The 23,108-nt window shown below is 40.6% G+C and overlaps 1 protein-coding gene and 1 long non-coding RNA gene across 3 annotated transcripts in view; one reads left to right on the top strand and one right to left on the bottom strand.

The window, feature by feature from the left end:
• Nucleotides 1-20,123, bottom strand: part of LOC139081139 (uncharacterized) — a 51,216-nt gene extending 31,093 nt beyond the window's left edge. The window contains exons 1-3 of the long non-coding RNA XR_011536192.1: nucleotides 19,997-20,123; nucleotides 19,614-19,741; nucleotides 289-395 (exon numbers count right to left, since the gene is read on the bottom strand). This is a non-coding gene — a long non-coding RNA (uncharacterized lncRNA). The remainder of the gene's footprint in view (nucleotides 1-288; nucleotides 396-19,613; nucleotides 19,742-19,996) is intronic.
• Nucleotides 19,723-23,108, top strand: part of ZDHHC15 (zinc finger DHHC-type palmitoyltransferase 15) — a 67,688-nt gene continuing 64,302 nt past the window's right edge. Inside the window, exon 1 of one of the 2 annotated variants that reach the window (XM_070605777.1) lies at nucleotides 19,723-20,359. In XM_070605777.1, coding sequence (XP_070461878.1) covers nucleotides 20,224-20,359 — 136 coding nt within the window. In that variant the 5' untranslated portion in view covers nucleotides 19,723-20,223. The remainder of the gene's footprint in view (nucleotides 20,360-23,108) is intronic. The other variant, XM_008544149.2, reaches the window with a different exon arrangement.

Raw genomic sequence — 23,108 nt, 5'->3', positions numbered from 1 at the left:
TCTAGTTCTACCCCCTAATAAAGATGAGAAAACTGGAGATCAGACATATTATTAAGCAATGTTTCCTAAGCGATTAAAATACTTAATTATAAAGCCACAGCTCCTGAAGGATCTTTGCACAACTCCTGTCGTAGAATTCTTTCTAGTTCTACATGCCATTCTGGATTATACCAGTGATGGTGTTACAAGATGGACAGAACTCAGATTCAGGGAAGACAGAGCAAAGAGAAGGAAATAGTGAAAACAGTAAAAAAGGAAGTAGGAAGGGCAATCCCACTTGCTACTCACTTGTGTCCCAGAATTTGTGACCTCTTTAGGAAATCTTCAGGCAGGGCCAGAAGCCAGCAGCCTTTTGGGTAACAAGGCCATAAAATCTGTGCTTGAACATACTCAATCTGCAACAAACGTAATGACGTTATTTCAAATAGTCATTATTTATTCTAACTGTACCATGCCAAAATAAGTGGCGACTAAGAGCAAAACAAGTGTCACAGCAGACCTGCTCCATTATACTCTCTTCATTTAGACTTTCAATTTGGTCCCCCTGATGCATAGCCCATGGCTGTTTGCCATTCTTGGCTCCTTGAGGCTAGTTGCAAAAGATAGTTCAGTCTCCCCCCGACAAAGTGTAACGGGGGACTATGCACTTAACTGATACACTCAGTGCGTGTTCATGGTGGGGAGTAAAACCTTGTGGTTGAGAATTATGGTCATATCCTGAAAGACAAAGAGCAGTCCTGGGGACTAAGACACCCAGCCTTTCTTATGATAGGGGTGGTGCTTTGCAAAGCCAGGGCTGTATCCTGACTTGACATATTCTTTCTACTTTCACATCTTCACAGGGCTTCAGCAGGAAGGAAGAAACCCTGGCCTGGGAGATGGAAAGGAGGGGCAGCTCATGAATTCAGTAGTTCCTGCACATGACCACCCATAACAAGTGACCCTCAAAAGTTCTTAAGATATTATTCTTAGTCCATGACCTTGTAGATGCGGTAGAACTTAAGGCAGTTTCTTGAGAGTAAATAATAGTATTTTGTACTTCAGATTCACGTGAATTGTTCTCACAAGGCAAAAAAAGACACCCAGGTCCACTACCCTTCACAACCTCTTTCAAAAAGCAGACTTTACCAATGTACTTCTAGTGAGAGTCCATCTGGTCACCTACATCAATTTTGATAAAGAAGGAAAAACTGAGCAATGTGATCTTTGCAATTGGTCTATACCATTTTCAGCCCTGGTCAAGTAATCCTCATGAGCCTTTCTATCAGAGCGCAATGCTGCCATGAAGACACTAGGGGCAATGTTGCCTAATAAATACAGGCCTTGGAAGACCAGTCCTAGAGAAAATTTCTGGAACTCCTTCTGCAGCAAGGAATGTAGCAGTCACTTCAAATATAAATTAAAGAAACAAGAGGGTATTTTTCACTCTACTTGTTTTTGTACCATATTCCTCTCTCTATCTTCTCTTTTTCTAAGAATAGAGACTCTCCCTCCCCAACATACATATGTGTACACACACACACAGATACACACACACAGACACACACACACAAACGCACATTTCAGCCATATTCTAGAGAACCTGTCTCTACTGGCATCTCTAAAAGCAGATCCCTTTTATCTATTTGCACTAAGCCCTCCCTACCTCTTTTTTACTCAGTTTTGATAACTTCCACTCTGGTTCCTGCATCTAACTTCTTCCTCTCAGTACTTCCAAATGTCTTTATCTAAAATACAGATTTAATCTCTTAGCATTTCCCTGCACAGAAACCTCCAATCACACAGGATGCTCCATCTCACATACCAGGGCTGGCAAATATATTCTGTAAAGGGTCAGATAGATATTTTAGGCTTTGTGAGCCATATGATCTCTATTGCAACTATTCAACTCTGTTGTTGTAGCACAAAAGTAGCCATAGACAACACATAAATGAATGGTCATGGCTGTGTTCCAATAAAATTTTATTTCCAAAAGCAGGTAACAGCTGGATTTAACCTTCTGGCTATAGTTTGCTTGACTCACTCTTAATACACACAGCCTCCCTTCAGCAAAATTTGCTCCCTCCTCCTGGATCCTTGATATCTGCCTGTGGTTAAGATAAAACTTTCTCACTCCACACACCTGTGAACTGACTCAGAAGGAAGGTCTACTTAGTTTATCCCAGTAGTCCATCAGCCCCATCCACTTTCTGACTCTGAAATATATAAATATAAAATTTCCTATCAGGATAAACTAGGAGGAAGATTCACCAAAAGACTCAGACAAAATACCTACAATGGAGGCAGGGATATGAGGACTACTAAGAAGAGATTTTCTACCAAGTGACTGTGAGGGAACTGATAATGGGACAGGAGTATTTTATGATAGACAAAGGGAATAAAAATAGCAGTAATATTAGGTAATGGAGGGGTCTGGAATTGGCCACCCCAATGTATGTCTCTTTGGCATGATTATTTGAGGCTAGTTCCTTTGCAGACAGGAAAGCAACTGAAAAGTAGAATTTACATACCCTTTGTAAGAGACATTTACATTGTAAAGGAACTCTCCATCTGTAAAGATATCTCAAGAAACCCTTAATCAGTGGGGAAGGCAAGGACTTAAATCTGCATTTGTTTATTGTGCTAGTCTGGTAACCTCCTGTGACTGACTTCCCTCCCCCTCCCAACATTGGCATTTCCTTCAGGATGAAGCATCTTTCCTTAGGCTAGGAACTGATTGCTGCGCTCACCTGTGACCACCCAGCTCGAGACAATAGACTTGCCTCCTGCTACGCCCTCCAAGACAGCAGACCCACTACCTGCTGTGTCCATCAAGCACTGTGCCGACGGGGCAATCTTGTGACTTTTGTGGGAGGGACATTTCAATCATATGTGAAATACCCTGTTTGGGGGTATATAACCACTATGTGCACCCCACTTCTTTGGTGCCCTTTCTTCCTTCGGGAAGAAAGGCCCCGGACCATGGTTCCTCATAAAGCTTTGTTTAATTTTCTCTTGCTATTCTGTCTCATGTGAATTTAATTCATTCTCCGGCCAGATGAACCCACATTAGGCAGAGGAAAAGGCTTCCTCCCTACAGTTACATAGAAAGGAAAAATGATTGAGGGAAAGCAGTCAAAGCAGAGGAAGCTGTCAAAGAGGTTTTCTCTTTCTAGTCACCTACTTTCAAGGACCTCTGGAATAGTAAAACATTCAAGGGCTAGGGCCTTAGAGTTAGGCTGCTTAAGTTTTGAATATTGGCTTTATTCACTTGAAGTGTGAATTGCAGGCAAGTCTGAGTCACAGTTTCTGCATCTCAAAACAGGGAATGATAGCAGCACAATCTCTGAGGGTTTTTGACATGATTAAACAAACAGTGCATACAAAGCACTTAAAATGGGGCCTAGCACAAGGTAAGCAGTCAATAAGTGTTAACTATTATTACAACTACTATTATTATTATGGGAATCTGGAGACAGAGCCAGCATTCACAGAACTGTCAGGTAGTGATGAATCTGTAGACTTTGGCACGGCTGGTTCTGCCTCAGGGTCAGCACTCCAGAATTTCCATTCTGACACAAGATAGAGTTTTGTCTACCAAATAGACCCAAAGGCCTGCTGCTCTAGAATTTATGGAATTAGGCTCTTAGCCACAACATAGGAAGGAAGGGTCCTTCCAAATAAAGAACTCAGTAACAAAGCATTTTCTTCTGTCAATCAAATTAGTGGCTAATTCTTGCCAATTTTATCATAATGTCTAACAAATCTAGCCCCCATGCAACCTTTGTTGTTTTTACTTTCCTTGTCCCTCATTTAGGCATTTATCTCTCACTTAGAATATCTCCTGCTTTCTGTTACAATCCCTTCAATCTATCCTCCGCTCTTTTCAGGGTGGTCTTGGTACAAATCAGATCTCAATATACTTTTCACTGCCCAACTTAAACACTTTTGTTTCCTCTCCACTACTTTATGAATAAATCCCAAATTCTTCTGTTGGGCATTCAAGGTTGTTTACATTCTGGCTCCCTTACACTATATTTTAAGTGCATTATGTCCATACTTCATTAACTCTGCATGGTTAGTATTTTTATATTGAATTTATTTTAAATTTATTTTAAAATTAAAATAAAGCAAAAGTGAATTTTTTTGGCATACAGTTCTATGAATTTTAACACGGGTATAGATTCATATAGTCACTACCACAATCATAACAGAGGAAAGTTTCATCACCCCAAAAAACCCCCTTGTGCTATTATTTACTACTCACACCCTACCACCACCTTTCATCCCTGTGAACCACTGATCTGTTCCTTGACACTTTAATTTTGTCTTTTCAAGAATAAAACATAAATAGAATCGCATTCTATGTGACATTTTGAGACTGGATTTTTTTCACTCAGCATCATGTCTTTGAAAATCATCCAACTTGTGTGTATTGATAATTCATTCCCGTTTGTTGCTGAGTAGTATCCCATGGTATGAATATACCACAGCTTGTTTAACCATTCACCTGTTGAAGGACATCTGGGTTCTTTTTAGCCATTATAAATAAAGCCACATAAACATTGGTGTACAATTTTTTCTGCAGACATATGCTTATATTTCTCTGGGATAAATGCAATTTCTGTGTGGTATTGATGAGGTATTATTTTGGGCTGGTTACTTTTGAAAACTGCAGACAGGAAAGAGGCTCTGAAAAGTGGGATTTACTTGCCCTTTGTTAAGAAACATTTACATTTGTAAGGGAGGTCTCCATCTGTGGGAGTGTCTCCCTCTCTGCATCAGGAAGAAGGGGGGATGATCTTATCTCTAAAAACTCTTAATGGGGAAGGCAAGGACATCCTGACTTAATTTGATCTGATTCTTATCTCAAGTTATAGGACCACCCACTAACCAGACCCCACCTGCACTGATACCATTTTAACGACTTTTTTTTACATATTCTTTCCTTTGTCTTGTAAAGAAATAACTCACATACCTATGCCTTATAAATTTAGCTCTAACCCTCAACACACTGCAGCTCTTACTGCCCATGGCTCCTGTCCCCATGCTATTCCATACTATTCTCTGAATAAAAGAGCACTACTGCCAGATCTTGAGAGTCCAAGAAATCTTTCTTTCGACTCCTCAACTCACTGAGCCCGCATCAGTATGGTAACTGTGTGTTTAATTTTTAAGAAACTTCCAACTTGTCAAGGGTAAGGCAGCTGAAGGCAGTCAAGGGCCAGCCGAAAAAAAATGAGGCAGGCTCACTCCAAAAAAGGAGAATAGTAAGGATGCTGGACAAGCTTCTGACAGTGGAACAGATAAAACTGTAACAAAATAAAAGCTTTATAGCTTTTTTCTTAAGCTGATCTACAGTCCAGGAAACAGAATGGTGGACCTCCTTCACTACCTTCCCCTATAAGCTCACTGCTAAGGCAATAAATCTTGCTATCCTAAAAAGTGTGATTTCACATTGATTTATTAGCACTGAAGTGTTGGCCAGAAAGATTGCAATAGAGAGATACTAGGTTCTTCACTTTGTAGGGCTGGAACTGTAGAAAAAATAAGTAACTAAGAGCCTGGAAAGCAAAGACCTTCCCAAACTCCCCAGAATAGGCTATCAAGCTGCTCTACTTGCCTCCATTCCCGCTGGACTGGTGGAGCTTCAGGGGAACACAACTGTGAAATGTGGTCCTAGATAGTGAGTTTTAAGGGCCTACACTACATTTAAATTATTCTATGACAAGTATTTGAGCCACTTCCAATTATAGAGGTTAGAAGAATGGGGTTTAAATAGATAAAGTGCCAGAACAGAGCACCAGTAGAGTACAATGGTTAGGAGTGTTGGCAGACAGACAATGGGTGATATATCTAATATACAAAGACTCTTAAGAATTGAGTGAAGGAGACCAACACACCCACCCAACAAAAAGACCAAAAGCCCTATAGAAAAATGGGGAAAAGATGCGAACAGACAATTCACAAAAAAGATTTTTAAAAAATGCGGTCCTTAAATATATGAGAAAATGTTCAAACTCACTCAAAATTAGAGAAATACAAAGTAAAAATACAGAGACATCACTTCTCACCTATCAGACTGGTAAAAATATGACAACACATTCTTTTGGTGAGACCAGGAGGAAATAGGCATTCTCATACATTGATGGTAGGAAGGCAAATGGCTACAACTCTTCTGGCAGTAGATCTGACAATTCTAACAAATCTACGTATGTCCTCACTTTAAAAAAATAACAGCTTTATTGACATACAATTCACATACTATACAATTCACCCATTTAAAACGTGCCATTCAATGGTTTTTAGTAAACTCACAATGTTGTATAACCATAACCATAATCAATTTTAGAACACTTTCATTACCCCAAAAAGAAACTCCATACACATTAGCAATCACTCCTCATTTATCCTCATGCTTCCGCCTACCCCTAGCCCTAGGCAATCACTAATATCTACTTTCCGTCTCTAAATAGCAAAGAGGCATACATGAGGATATAAGATTGAACATTCACAGAAATCATGGAAAGAATGCCAGACTTGCCCAGGTTGTAAAATTGAGGATTCAAGATACATTTATCTAAATTCTCAAGGAAAATGAAGCTCTTAAGCGACATCTCTGTTAAAAGTGAGGGGCTGGCCCCTTGGCCGAGTGGTTAACTTCACGCGCTCCGTTGCAGGTGGCCCAGTGTATCGTTGGTTCAAATCCTGGGGGCGGACATGGCACTGCTCATCAAACCACGCTGAGGCGGCGTCCCACATGCCACAACTAGAAGGACCCACAACGAAGAATATACAACTATGTACCGGGGGGCTTTGGGGAGAAAAAGGAAAAAAATTTTTAAAAATCTTTAAAAAAAAAAGTGATTAACACACTTGATTTTAGACCAAGTATAGCACTACCACCTCTAGGTCAAACTTCCTTTCAAAATCCTGAAAGAAGAGTTCTTGAACTATATTGAGCCAAGGTATGCACATGATTCCAGAGAAAATTTCAGAAGTTCTACACTGAGAAGCCCTCCAGATAATCAAGGAAGTTCATTAAATTCCTGGGAGTTCTAGATATCACTGATAGTTTCTTCATCACCTTTTCATAATGACAACTCCACTAAATTATTTTTCCAGGAAAGGAAAGAGTTATACTGAACAGCCACATTTTAGAAACTGAAAACTATTTCTCCCATAATTTTGGCCTAACCAGATCCATCCATTTACCCTGGCAAACTCCGTCTCTGCCTCTAATTCTCAAAAAAACGCTGGTCATGGCCAAAGGCAGCTACCCAATATGAGAAAAAGAAAGTGATGATCAAGGCCACCATCAAGACATGAACACACTACCTTGAAGGATCTCAAAATTTCATGGAGGTCTAATCTAATCATCACAATTTAGAGCAGCAGATGCCAGAAAAACTCAGTCTATGACAAGTGAGGTAGACTTTCTTTTACAAATACTCTAACTTTTCCTTTTCCTATGATCTTAGGGTCAAAACAGCTCCCAAATATCAGAGGGGTGGTAGAGGAATCCTATCCTGAAAGATCATCTGGTCTGGGAATATTTTGGTCATCACTATCAGCTGAAGCACAGCTGAAGTGTGCTGTGCAGAAAAGAGTTAATGTAGAAGACTTGAGACTGCTATTCTTAAAAGAGCCTGCTTGTAAGGTTGGCCTTTGGCTGGCATCTGGGAACTTGGCTTTTGGAATATTTCCAGGCAACAATTAACTGACTAGGGTGGCTCATTGTGCCTAGAATATTTGTGCGAGCAATGTCGTTTAATGCTGAACACCTGCTTTCCTTCTGGGAGTCTGGGATTTTCGTATGTGCTAGGAAGAGAGTGCTTATGCAATTAGTCCCCAGTAAAAACTTAGGCACTGAGTCTCTAATGGGCCTCCATAGTAGACAACATTTCACATATGTTGCTGCAGTATTACTGACGGGAGAAAAGTGCACTCTGTGTGACTCCTCCTAGGCAGAAGAGAGCATAAAGAAGCCTGCACGGGGTTTCCTCTAGACCTTACCTGTTTCTTCTTCCTTTGTGATCTAGCTATGTATCCTTACTGCATCACTACAATATATCTTAACCACAAATAAAACTACACACTGAGTCTTGTGAGCCTTTGTAGCAAATTACCCAACCTGGGGATAGTTTTGAGGATCTCTAACATAAGATGTTGATTCACCTAGACACTCACAGATAACCCCAGTGGTCAAAGAGTGCTCTAGGTCCTGGTGGTAGTAGCCTCTACCTCAGGTATGTGGTTCTTCCACACTACCCTAAAGGACCAGTGCAGACCACTCAAAACTCTGAACATGTCTAGTAAGTAAAAAATTCATTCACTCGTGCAACAAATATTTATGGAGCACCTACTGTATCCCAGGCACTGTGGCCTCAGACTGAGGACAGGACTGGAAGGCCCAAAGTATTACTCTAGCCTATCCTGACCACCAAATTCTCCATGAAATACCATTTTACTGGACTTAAACGTGGATCTTTCTCCTTTCTAAAATTGTAACACCATTGGAAGTAGTAGACATCCTCACTAAGATGGCATGTTTTATCACCTTTCCTGGACTCCCATTCACAACTACTACTGTCACATTGTTTATCAAAGAAGGAATCCATCTCCATGAACTTCATAACAACCTGAAATTTGACTAAGACCCTCATTTAATATCCTGATCTGAAAAGTACTATTCAGAGCCCTCCATATGCAGATCCACCTCTGTATCATCCAATACCTGCAGAACAACAGGTAAAGCAATGGGCATGCTTTATCCAAGTCCTAAAAGGACACCTGCACCGTTATACTCCCTCAAACAATATAATTAATTCTACTCTACAACACTGAATTTATTTATAACAATTCACTACACTGTTTACTAAAACACTGATCTACAACTGTGGCTTGGACCCCCACAGCTTCCTCATACCATGGAGCAAAAACCACAACCCTGGAAGTCCCCATAATACACAGAAAAGGTAAAAGCCACTCAAGAAGATCTACAAAACAGTATGCTGAATAGCTCCAGAGTAGATATAAAAGTTTGACATGCTATATTGCTCTCTTTTAGACACATCAGCATCATCCAACCCTGCCAATAATATCTGTGGCTATTGAAGACCATGCTGGCCTTTCAATTTCCAATTGCTTCCCACCAAAACAGTTTTAATATCTCTTCCCTGACTCCCTGCTAGGTCCTACCCATCAAAGCCATCTCATGCCTCTCCACCTGCCTGAGAAACTTCATATAGGGAACCAGAATACATGGTAAAACAAGTATTAGATTCCCATTAATACTAATCAGTTTCAATACTTGGTGCAACTGGATGGGTATCAGCTAGAAGAGCAGTTATGGGAGCCTCTTGGTCACCATAAAACACTCCAGAATATGTTATAATTTTCCTTCAGGAAAACCTAGGAATAGTGTGCCCCAACCCAGAAAAGGGTAGTGTCTGTTCTGCCTTGTTCCTTTAATCTGACTGATCTATCAAAGTATTACACCTCTGCCAAATCATAAAACCAAGCTACAAACACTAACAGTCATGCTAGCAATCATCTCAGACCTTCCTCACTGCCTCTCAAAACATACTTTCATTCTGACATTCTTTCTCACTACCTCAACCACTCACCCACTCCATTCACTGCCAGCATTAATCCTAACTCATTTGCATTTGTTCTTGTTCTCATCTTTTAATCTCCTTGGCTCTGGCTGGCTGGTTCTGTGTCTCAGCTTCAAATTCCTGCCTCTAGCATTCTTTGACTTGGAATAACCTCAAGTCAATCCCCTCTACTTCTTAGCCCTCATCTTTCCTACACTGTGTTCAGCTCAGCTTGTTCTCTCCTTTGGGCATCCCAAGATGCCTTGTATGAAAACTCTCGGCTCCCAAGTTAGGCCCCATGAGACCCCCCACCTCCAGCCTGGCCAGTCTCCACTTATTTCCTTGCAGAGGCTGGATGAGATTTTGATCTTCTGGTCTTGATGTTTGTAGTTGGACTCCGGTGTTTGAACCATGGCTTTCTCCTATACCAGGGCATGGCACACTTTTTCCACAAAGAGCCAGAGAGTAAAAATTTAGGCTTGAATGCTATATGATCTCTGTCACAACTACTCAAATGTGCTGTTATAGTGCAAAAGCAGCCATAGACTACAGGTAAACAAATGGTCATGAATGTGTTCCAATAACACTTTATTTATTAAAACAGTCAGTGGATTGTCTCTCTGGCTCTTGGCCCTCCCTGCTACTCTAGATACAAGCTATCCCTATCATAAGCCCTCTGTTCCAGGCTATTTGATTGGTGCCTAGGCTACCATATAAGAGGTGGATTTAGACAAAATTCATCATATTCAAAAATTAAAGTTATAATCTTCCCCCACCAAAGCTGCTCTTCTCAACATAGCCCCTATCATGGTGACTGATAACACTGCTCATCAAGGCATTGGTTATGTATGTGGTTGTTAGCTTTGACTTATCCCACTCTTCACCTGCCAATTGGTCAACAAGTTCTGCTGATTCTTTTCTCAAAACACTCTTACATTTGCCCCTACTTCTCCCTCTTAACCTACCGTGTCACCTTTTGATTAGGCTACTGTAATATCTTCCAGAAAGATCAGATTAGTTGAAGTCCCCAAAATATGCTGTGATGTTTCACAAATCTACTACATATTTCCTTTTTCCTGGAATCCCCTCCCTCTTAACTCCTACTCCCACCTTTTATCTTTGTGAATTCCTATTCATTATTCAAAACCTAGCTCACATTTTTCCTTCCACATTTAATCATTGCCTCTCCAAGTCTACTTGGCTTAAATAATATACCTTTGACATTCCCAAGAGATATGTTCCAAAAGCACAAAATTCATGAATAATGGAAAATTTATAGCAAGATGGTAGAATAGGAGGTCCTCTGCACATATCCGCCCACAGCAACAATAATTTGGCAGCAATCCACAGACAAAAGTGTCTTTGGGAGAGCTTTGGGATCCAGGTAGGAGAATAAAATCCTTGTAGAGCCCAACATCAAGGAGGGTCATTTTGAGAAGGCAGGCATGCATCCATGTGGATGGCTTGCCAACCATGTTCCTGGTTACAGACACAGCCACAGATCTGTCCTCCTGTGGACTCAGTTACAGCCCCATCTGGCCTTGGTCCTGCCATCAGCACTATCCGCCAAGGGAACCAGGAGAAGATGCACCCACCCATGCCTTGGATAACAGGCTCAGCAACCTCAGTCTGACTGTGGATCCTGAAGAAGCCCTGTGATTTGGTTCCAGTCCTTCTCAGCCATGATCTGAGAGCAGTCCTGCCTACCTAGGAATCTGGCAGGAGGCACAGCCACCCATACCCCTAGAGGCAGGCCTGAAGATGTCAGACCTGGCTATGGATGTTGAAACAGCCTTGTGACTTAGACTTGGTTTCAGCCCTTCTTAGCTGCAGTCCAGAGCCACTCGTGCCCACCCACGGAACCACCCAGTTACCTGGTGGGAGCCCTCCAAGGGACCCAGCAGGAATTACACCTGTTGATGCACCTGGTAACAGACCCACTATCTGTGGACCCTGAAGTAGAATGTTGTCCCAGCACCAGCTCCACTGACCGAGGTCTTGGAAGCAGTCCCACCAGCCCAGGGACTAGGCAGGATCCACACCTGCCTAAGCCCCTGGTAACTGGCCTGCCAATTGTGGACCCCACTGTGAAACCAGTAACAGCCACAAGCCCCACTCCAACTCCATTCAACTGAGATCCTGGAGGCAATGCCATCAGTCCAGGGACCCAACAGGAGAAGTCTTTACCTGCCAAAACCAGTCCGTAAAGGCTAGAAAAAGTGCTGGCTCCTTTAAATTCACAGACACCAACACAAGGCTACATGGATCATGAATAATCAGGCAAATATGACACCACCAAAGGAAACTAATAAAGCTCCAGAAACTGATCCCAAAGAAATGAAGCTCTATGAATTGCCCGACAAAGAATTCAAAATAATCACTTAAAGAAGCCAAATAAGATGCAAGAAAACACAGAGATACAACTAAACAAAATGAGAAAAAAACAATGCATGAATAAAATGAGAATTTTAATAAAGAAATAGAAACTGTAAAAGAGAATCAAACAGAAATCCTGAAGCTGAAGTATATAATGACAAAAACTAAAAAATTCAACACAGAGCTTCAACAGCAGACTCAATCATGTAAGAATCAGCAAACCTGAAGACAAGTCATTTGAAATCAGCCAGTTATAGGAACAAAAAGAAATATGAATGAAAAAGAGTAAAGAAAGCACACAGGATCTATGTGACATTATTAGGCATACAAATATATGCATTATGGGAGTCAAGGAAGAAGAGAAAGAGAAAGGGACAGAAAGCTTATTTAAAGAAATAATGGCTGAACACTTCCCAAATCTTGGGATGAATATGGACATCCAGACTCATGAAGCTCAAATATCCCCAAGCAAGATCAAACCAAAGTAGGCTACCCCAGGACACATTATAATCAAATTGTAAAAAGTCTAAGCAAAGAGAGAATTTTGAAGCAGCAAGAGAAAAGCAACTTGTCATATACAAGAGAACCCCCATAAGCTTATCACTGGATTTCTCAGCAGAAACCTTGCAGTACAGGAAGGAGTGGGATGATATGTTCAAAGAGCTCAAGGGCAAAAGTGTCAACCAAGAACACTGTACCCAGAAAAGCTGTCTTTCAGAAATGAAGGAGAGATAAAGACATTCCCAGATAAATTAGAGCTGAGGAAGATCATCACTACCAGACCTGCTTTACAGGAAATGCTAAAGGGAGTTCTTAAAGTTGAAAAGAAAGGAAGCTAAGAAACAATATGAAAACATATGAAAGTATAAAACTCATTGGTAAAGGTAAATACATAGTCAAATTCAGAATACTCTAGTACTGTAATGGTGGCATGTAAATCACTGAACTCTAAAAGTTAAAAGACAAAAGTATTAAACATAATTATAGCTACAATAATTTGTGAATAGATACATAACATATAAAGATATGAAGGGTGATATCCATAGCATAAAATGTGTGGAGGAAGGAGTAAAAGTATTAAGTTTTTTCAAACGATTGAAGTTGAGTTCTTATCAGCTTAAAACAGAACGTTATAATTACAAGATGTTTTATGTAATCACAAAAATACCCTTTAGTATATGCACAAATGATAAAGAGAAAAGAATCAAAGCACACCACTAGAAAAATTAACAAATCAAAAAGAAAGACAGCAAGAGGCAAAAAGAAATAAACAAACAAAGAAACTAAAAAAAAGGCAGAAAATGATGAACAAATCAGCAATAGTAAGCGCTAATCTATCAGCAATTACTTTAAATATAAATGGATTAAGTTCTCCAATCAAAAGACACAGAGTGGCTGAATGGATAAAAAAAATAAGATCCAAGATATGCTGCCTATAAGAGATTTACTTTAGCTTTAATGGCACACACTGGCTGAAAGTGAAGGCATGAAAAAACATATTCCATGCAAATAATAACCAAAAGAGAGTGGAAGTGACTATACTTATATTAGACAAAATAGACTTTTATTCAAAATCTGTCATAATAGACAAAGAAGGTCATTATATAATTATTTAAAAAGTTAATTTGTCAAGAGGATATAACAACTGTAAATACAAACACAGCCAACATTGGAGCACTTAAATATATAAGGAAAATATTGACAGAACTGAAGGAAGAAAGAGACAGCAATACAATAATAGTGGGGCACTTTGACAGTCCACCTCAGGGAACTAGAACAAAGTAAGACTAGGGGCCAGCCCCAAGGCCGAGTGGTTAAGTTCACGCGCTCCACTGCAACAGCCCAGGGTTTCGCTGGTTCCGATCCTGGCCACGGACATGGCACCATTCATCAGGCCACGCTGAGGTGGTGTCCCACATGCCACAACTAGAAGGACCCACAGCTAAAAATATACAACTATGTACTAGGGAGATTTGGGGAGAAAAAGCAGAAAGAAAAAAAAAAGAAGATTGGCAACAGTTGTTGGCTCAGGTGCCAATCTTTAAAAAAAAAAACAAACTAAGACTAAAGTTAGCAGAAGGAAGGAAATATTGAAGATTAGAACAGAAATAAATTAAATTGAGACTGGAAAGACAAGAGAAAAGATCAGCAAAACTAAGAGTTGGTTTTTCGAAAAGATAAACAAAATTGACAAACTTTTAGCTACACTAACCAAGAAAAAAAGAGAGAGGGCTTAAATAAATAAAATTACAAATGAAAATTGCAACTGGTACTGAGAAATAAAAAGGATCATAAGAGACTACTATGAACAATTATATTCCAACAAATTTGATGACTTAGGGGCTGGCCCCATGGCCAAGTGGTTAAGTTCGCACGCTCCGCTTTGCCAGCCCAGGGTTTCGCCAGTTTGCATCCTGGGCGTGGACATGGTGATATCGACCCTGATATCAGTTTCCCCACATTAAACCCAGCACATATGGGGTTAAAACCAAAACACTCATTCCCTGCTTACTCTCTGGCTTCCTGGCTCCAGAATCCACTGTCATCCATGGAGATAGACACCTTCAAGGACAAGCTCCTGGATTATCTCCTCCCCATAAAGAGATACAGACTGGTGGGAAAGCTGCTGACCAGCAAGGTCACAGGCTTCCTCCTCTCTGTAAATGTCTTAAGGCCAAAGACAGGCTGGCGGGAAAGCTCCTACCAGCAAGGCCATATGCTCCCCCTCCCCTACCTAAAACCCCAAATAAAAACCCTTCCTTTTAGCTTTTCGGGGAGTTTGGGATTTGAGCGTTAGCTGCCCTCTCTCCTTGCTCAGCACTGTGCAAAAATAAAATTCCTACTTTCTTCCACCACACCCGGTGTCAGAAATTGGCTTTCTGTGCAACGGGTGAGCGAACTCGCTTCAGGTTCGGTAACAATGGCACCGCTCGCCAAGCCATGCTGAGTTGGCATCCTGCATAGCAGAGCCAGAGGAACCTACAACTAGAATATACAACTATGTACTGGGGGGCTTTGGGGAGAAAAAGAAGAAGGGAAAAAAAAGAAGATTGGCAACAGGTGTTAACTTAGATCCCAATCTTTTTTTAAAAAATTGGATGACCAAGAAGAAATGGATAAATTCCTAGAAATATACAATCTACCAAGACTGAATCATAAAGAAATAGAAAATCTGAACAGACCAATAATGAATAAGGATTTTGAATCAGTAATCAAAAATCTCCCAAAAAAGAAAAGTCCAGGGCCAGGTTGCTTCACTGATGAATTCTAACAAACATTTAAAAAAGAATTAATGCCAATCCTTCTTAAACTCTTACAAAAAAATTGAACAGGAGGGAACATTTCCAACTCAGTTTACATAGCCAGCATTACCCTGAAACCAAAGCCAAACAAGGACACTATAAAAAAGAACACTACAGGCCAATATTTCTGAAGACGGATACAAATGTTCTCAACAATAGACTGGCAAACCAAACTCAACAGTACATAAAAAGGAACATATACCATAATCAAATGAGATTTACCCCTGAGATGCAAGGATGGTTCAACATATGCAATTAATAAATGCGATACACCACATTAACAGAATGGAAAATAAAAATCATATGGCCATCCCAATACATGAAACAGCATTTGACAAAATTCAACATCCTTTCATGATAAAAACTCTCAACAAATTAAGAAAAAATGTCCCTCAATATAATAAAGGCCATATATGACAAGCCCACACTTAACATCATACTCAACACTGAAAATCTGAAAGCTTTTCCTTTAAGATAAGAAACAAGACGAGGATGCTCACTCTTGCCACTCCTATTCAGCATAGTACTGCAAGTTCTAGCTAGAGAAATTAAGGAAGAAAAAAAATAAAATGAATTCAAATTGGAAAAGAAGAAGTAAAATTGTCTTTGTTCTCAGAAAACATGATCTTACATAGAGAAAACCCTAAAGACTGCACCAAAAACCTGTTAGAACTAACAAGTGAATTTAGTGAAGCTGCAGGATACAAAATCAACATACAAAAATCACTTGCATCTCTATATACTAATAACAAACAATCTGAAAGGGAAATTAAGAAAACAATCCCATTTACAATAGCATCAGAAAGAAAAAAATACTTAGAAATAAATTTAACCGAGAAGATGAAAAATCTGTACACTGAAAACTGTTCAACATTGATTAAATAAACTGAACATGACACAAATAAATGGAAAAATATCCAATGATTCTGGATTAGAAGACTTAACGTTGTGAAAATGTCCATACCATCCAAAGGGATCTACAGATTCTACGCAATCTCTATCAAAATTTGAGTAGTATTTTTCACAAAAATAGAAATCTGGATATCCACATGCAAAAGAGTGAAATTGGACCCTTATCTTACATCATACACAAAAACCAATACAAAATTGATTAAAGACTTAAACATAACCTGAAACTATAGAACTCCTAGAAGAAAACATAGGAAAATTGCTCCTTGACATTGGTCTTGACAACAATTTTCTGGATATGACACCAAAAGTAAATGCAACAAAAGTAAAAATAAACACGTGGAATTGTATCAAACTAAAGAAACTTCTGCACAGCAAAGGAAACAATCACCAAATGAAATGGCAACCCACAGAATGGGAAAAAATATTTGCAAGCCACTTATCTGATAAGGGATTAATCTCCAAAATATATAGGGAACTTACACAATTAATCAAATAGCAAAAAAAAAACCTAATTAAAAGATGGACAAAGGATCTGAATAGTCATTTTTCCAAGGAAGACATACAAATGGCCAAGAGGTATATAAAAAGGTGCTCAACATCACTAATCATCAAGGAAATGCAAATGAAAACCACCATGAGATATCACCTCACAACTGTTAGGATGGCTAATACCAAAAAGACAAAAAAGATTAAGTGTTGCCAAGGGCGTGGAGCAAAGGGAACTCTTGTGCGCTGTTAGCGGGACTGTAAACTAGTTCAGCCACTACGGAGAATAGTATGGAGGTTCCTCAAAAAATTAAAAATGGAACTACCTTACGATTCAGCAATCCCACTTCTGGGTATATATCCAAAGGAAATGAAAACAGGTTACCCCCACGTTTATTGTAGCATTATTTGATGCGGGGTCGGCAAGCCAAAGAGTTGAAAGAAAGATTTCTTGGACTCTCAAGGTCTGGCAGTAGTGCTCTTTTATTTAGAGAAGAGTGTGGAATAGCATGGGGACAGGACCCATGGGCAGTAAAGAGCTGCTGCCACTGCATGGGGACAGGACCCATGGGCAGTCAGAGCTGCTGCTGCTGGAATGGGGACAGGACCCATGGGCAGTCAGAGCTGCTGCTGCTGGTGCTGCTGCTGCATGGGGACAGGACCCATGGGCAGTCAGAGCTGCTGCTGCTGCTGCTGCAAACATGGGTTGAGAGTAGGGCTAAATTTAAGGCATAGGTATGTGAGTTATCTCTTTACAAGACAAAGGAAAGACTATGTAAAAAGTCGTTAAAATGGTATCAGTGCAGGTGGGGTCTGGTTATTGGGTGGACTTATAACTTTTAGATAAGAATCAAACCGCATTAAGTAAATGGTAGAGGCCACCACCTTAAATATTATTTTCAGCTAAAGACAAAGGAGGATGTTGGTGGTTGGGGGAGTCAGCTACATGAGGTTTCCAGACAAGCACAATAAACAAGACTTAAGTCCTCGCCAACCCCATTAAGAGTTTCTAGAGATAAGGTCATCCCCCCTTCCTCTTGGTGCAGAGAGGGAGACACCCCCACAGATGGAGACTTCCTTCACAAATGCAAATGTCTCTCATCAAAGGGCAAGCAAACTCCACTCCTCAGAGCCTCCTTCTCATCTGCAGTTTTTAAAAGTAACCAGCCTAAAATAATCCTCATCATTATTCACCATAGCTACGATATGGCAACAACCTAAGTGCCCATCAACACATGAACGGATAAAGAAGATGCGAGATATATGTACATAAAACTATTCAGCCGTGAGAACAAAAGGAAATTCTGCCATTTGCAACACCATGGAAGGACTCTGAGGACATTATGCTAATTGAGATAAGTCAGAGAAAGACAAATATTGTATGATACCTCTTGTATGCGGAATCTAAAAAAACTGAAATCGTAAAATCAGTGAGTAAAATGGTGATTACCAGGGGCTGTGGCGTGAGGGAATGAGAGAGATGTTAAGGGTACATACTTGCAAGTAGATAAATAAGTCCTGGAGACCTAAAACACAGTACAGTGATCATAGATAACAACCTTATTATAAACTTTAAACTTGTTAAGAGACTAGATCTTAATTGTTCCCAACACTAGAGGAAATTATAATTATGTGATGCAATAGAGGTATAAGCTAATGCTACAATGGCAATCATATTGCAATATAAATGTACCAAATCAATGCTGTACACCTTAAACTTACACAAATTGTATGTCAAATACAGCTCAATAAAAAAATAATTGTCAAAAAATGTTAACTATGTGAGGTGATGGATGTGTTAATTAGCTTGATTGTGGTAATCATTTCACAGTATATACGCATATCAAATCATCACGTTATACACCTTAATACAATTTTTATTTCTCAATTATATCTCAATAAAGCTGGAAAAAATAATATTTAAGTATCCATGCCTGAACCTTGGGGCTCAAATAATTAATTGAGCGATTAAAATAAATATTCCAACTGAAATGAGTCTGCATTTCATTATATCATTAATTTAGTAATATCAACGATGAAGTTAACTTCATCTGAAAAGAAACAACAAAGCTCTTATCACTTCAGGAAATTTACTGTATATATAACCATGAATAAGAACAGAGAGCAACCTTGTTGAAATCCTTGCTCCCACACTGCAGTCATACAGAATGTGAATCAAATATGGATCTTAGCAAAACCACAAATTACTTCATGTCATAGATCTTTGGAAATCATTAAACAGTGAGTATCAAATCTATAAATGTCAAAAGCTTACTATACTTCTCTTATTGTACTTTTGTCCTTGAACACTTATTGCCCTGATAAGAACATGAGCTTCTTGGGGACAGGCCCCCTGTTTTGTCATTCTTTTTATACCAAAGTTGACCTAACACAAAGCAACCACTCAAAAAACGTTTGTTGAATTCAATTGCCTCCTAATTGGTCTCTCTGCTTACAGGCCATCCTCTTCAAAATCCTGCCAGTTCTTTTACAAAAATACATCTCTAATAATGTCATTCCATTGTCCCAAAACTTTAGTGGCTGTTCATAATCTGCTTTACAGGATTATGTCCACACACCTTGGCAGGGCATATGAGGACCTTCACACCCTGCCCTCAGCCTATATTCCCAGTTTCACTCCCAGCCTCTCCTCTTCACGCACCCTCTCAAGCCATACTAGCTGTTCCTTGAACTCTTTTGGATTTTTATTACTCTATGCCTTTGCAAATGCTGTTTCCTCTGTCTGAAAGGTTCTTCCCCTCTCAACTGCCTCATCAAACTCTTATTATTAAAGCTCAGTTAAAATATCACTACCTTTATAGCTTGCTCTGACTCCTCACAGAATTAATGTCTCCCCCATGCTGTATCAACGTGTTTATTTATTCTGAAAATGGACTAAGCTAACTCAGGGGGAAGGGAAGAACAGAAGGAGTGGGGAGCGCCCTGCCAATGGACTTACCCAAGCAGCGACTGCGGCACTACGTGTCAAGCATATTGTTCTAGCAGCAGTGGGAGAATGGGACTGGATGACCTTTAAGTTATGAGGTGCCATGGTTCACATCTTTCACACTGCGTGGAGGTGTGCTTCTGTGTGTGGAGGGGGCCAGGGCGCGGGTGGGAGAGACAAAGAGAGACAAACAGAGAGAGACAGAGATAAGAGAAGACATGAAAGGGGACGCAGTGCAGTAAAAGCAGATGGGCGGCCCCAAATTTCTTCCGCTTTTCAGTTTTGCAGAGGTTCAGCCCTGCATCTAGCGCTGTAGCAAAGGGGTGGGAGAGGAGGAAAGGGGAGGGGCTGTACTCGCTCTGAGCGTGCCCAGCCTCAACTGCCTGACAGATCACCTTCCGCTCCAGCATGGCTAGTTTCTCCTCGCCATGACTCATGCCTATTGTGCCAAGCAGGGCGCACTCAGCCCAGCAGCCCCACAGGTGGTATCGGCTCGGTGCGACGATTCCCGCCAGGCTAGGCAGTGGAGCGCCGCACAGCGCGCCTTCCCGCCTCTCAGCTGCCGCCCCAGCAGTCCCGACCCAGCGCCAGCAGGCCTGCTCGGTCGATCTTCGAGCGGAAGATGCGGCGGGGCTGGAAGATGGCTCTGTCCGGGGGTCTGCGGTGCTGCCGCCGGGTACTTTCCTGGGTGCCAGTGCTTGTTATCGTCCTCGTCGTGCTCTGGTCCTACTATGCCTACGTCTTTGAACTCTGCCTGGGTAAGTGGAGCTGGGCACCTAAGGTGGGGAAATTATGCTCCAGCATAATCGTCTGCCCTACCCTTTACACCGGTGTCCCCTGTGTTCTTAGCCCTCACACTGCGGTTTTCCTTTAGCTCCATGGAGAGCTCCTCGTCTCCAACCTCTGGCTTCCCACAGTATTTTTGTGTCCTCCCACCAGGGTCCCACCATGTCGCCATTGCTTCCCACTTAGGGTTTCTTAACATTTCCTGACCCTACTCACAAGAATTTCCTGGTTCTTCCCACTAGGGCCCCCTTTTCTCATACAGGACAACCACTTGTGCCATGTGTTCTCGTTCTGGGGGCTCCCACGCTACCGAACTGAGGAAACGACATACCCTGTGTCCTTAAACTGTCTGCTTAGACTACAAATCCCACCAATGCATCCAATTAGGAGCCCCACATTTTCCCATTCCCTTCAAATAGGAATCCCAAAATATTTCCTATACTCTCTTACCAGCTCTCCTTTTTCCAACTCTGGGATTCATCCTTTTCCCGTGATCCTCTGGTTCTCCTTAGTCTCCTGCCTTCCTTGCCTTTGGGGACCATACATTATTTTCTGACACCTCATACTAGTCACCCTGCTTTTATCACACTATGGTCCTGCCTTGTCCACTGTCTTCTCACACTAGAGTGTTCTCTTTACCCTCCCACAAGGGTTCCCACAATATCTTTCATACCCCTTCCAACTGCCACTACTTTTCTAATGATGATCTCCGCCCCCCCCCCCACCTTGTTAGCTTTTTTGAAAACTACTCCCCACCTCCTGTAGTCCTCTTCCGCTGTTAGTCCCACATTTTGCTTCCTTGTTCTGTGGGGTTTCTTATTATTATTTTCTCTTACTTCCCTGTAGGATTGCACTTATCCCCCATCTTCTCAAACTAGGGAAACACCATCCTTTCCCATTGAGATTTCTAATATTTCCTACTCCTTCCGATGAGAGCCTCATTTCTTGTCCCCTCTTTTTAGACCACCCCTTTTATAAAACTGAGGTCTCCTCTTGTACCCTGTCCTGTCACACTAGGGAGCATTCCATCTCCTCCTTATCTATAAAATGGTTTCCACAAGTATGTCTTGTGCTTTCAAACTCAGAATTCCACAACATTTCCTAACACAAACCCTAAGACCCTATCATGTATGTTCCCCACTTGGATTATCTCCCTAGTCCCCTATCCTTATCACTAATGGCCTTATAGTGTTCTTATCAATCCACAATGGAGTTTTCCTGTTTATCCTGTCTCCTCACAACAGCCCCTCTGCTTTTCTCACAGTGAGATCTCCCCTTGCCCCTATCCTTTCACAGTGAAGAATCCCCATCTCTTCTCAAAGGAGAGTCTATATAGTTATTGTCACTTCAATACTAGAGTCCTACTTCTAGCACCCTTAAACTTATGTCCTACAATGTTCCCTATTCGTTAAGTGTGAGGTTCCAGTACATTTCCAGTCCCCTCACCTTAGGACTCCTATTTGTCCCTTTGGATATCCCCTCACCCCCAAGTCCTTCCAAGACTTCTTTGTTCTTCATACCAGATTCTTCTCATCTTAAAAATTATGGCTGGGGTCCTGGTTTTTCCAACCCCAGGGCCTGACTCCACTTATAACTTCCTTCTCTTACATATTTCACAAGCAATAGTCTACTCCAGGTAGACTGGGATTAACTAGGGAGGCAGGAGATAACCCTCTTTTCCAATATAGAACTTTCTTCTAATCTGTTCACTAGAATTTGAATTTTCTTCATCTCCTTCTTAGATTCATTATGGAAAATGCAGAAAGAGTTATTAAAAACAAGTTCAATTCATTGCCTTCATAGATACAAATTTAGGCTGTTTTTCATTTTTATCTCAATCTGGTATTGAGGTGCACTAAGTGGGCTGTGTGATGACTGGGAAGTTTTTCTATTCTCAGACCTCACCACGTTGCTTTTTTGAATGATTAATTGAAGGGTTAGAAGTTCAGCTCCATTATTAGGATATGGACTTTGCTCCTAGGATCAATGCCATATTGTGAACACTATTAAACATATTTTGGAGTTTTTCAGTATTGATCTACATGAGGTTTGCCAAGTAATCATTTTAAAAATTAATAATGATAATGCCTAATACTTACACAGTACATTATCTGTGCCAGGCAATGTTCTAACTACTGTAGATATATTAATTCTCCATATATTAACTCATTTAATCCTCACAATAACCATTACTATTGTACCATTACTCTCCCAATGGGTATCATTAGTGTCCCAATTGTGCAGATGTGCAAACTGAGGCACAGATGAGCAAACTGAAGTAAAGACTAAGTTAGAATCAGTGCAAATAATCAGCTTTCTACAAGTTCTTGCTAAGTCATATAATATTAAAAACTGGAAGGAAACTTAGAGCTTATTTATTCTGTTTTATTTAATGTATTTGCAGAGTACTTGTTACATGCCAGTTACTGTTTTAAATGACTGTACACACACACATGCACACACACACACACACACACAAATTTAATCCTCATAACAACCTTATGAGAGACATACTATTATTATCCCTATTTTTAAAGACAAGAAAAATGAGGCACAGACAGATTAAGAAACTTGCCTAAAGCCACAGGGCTAGTAAACAGCCAAACATGGATGGCAACCCAGGCAGTATGATTCCACAATCCAGGCTTTAACCACCACAGTATCTTAACTCTCTGCCTCCTCTCAACTAATACAGAGGACAAAACTTGTTACTCACAGGCC

The sequence above is a fragment of the Equus przewalskii genome, chromosome X (assembly GCF_037783145.1).
Source record: "Equus przewalskii isolate Varuska chromosome X, EquPr2, whole genome shotgun sequence".
Taxonomy (NCBI): Eukaryota; Metazoa; Chordata; class Mammalia; order Perissodactyla; family Equidae; genus Equus; species Equus przewalskii.
Note: the sequence above shows the minus strand (reverse complement) of the source record. Positions and strands in the feature narration are given on the sequence as shown.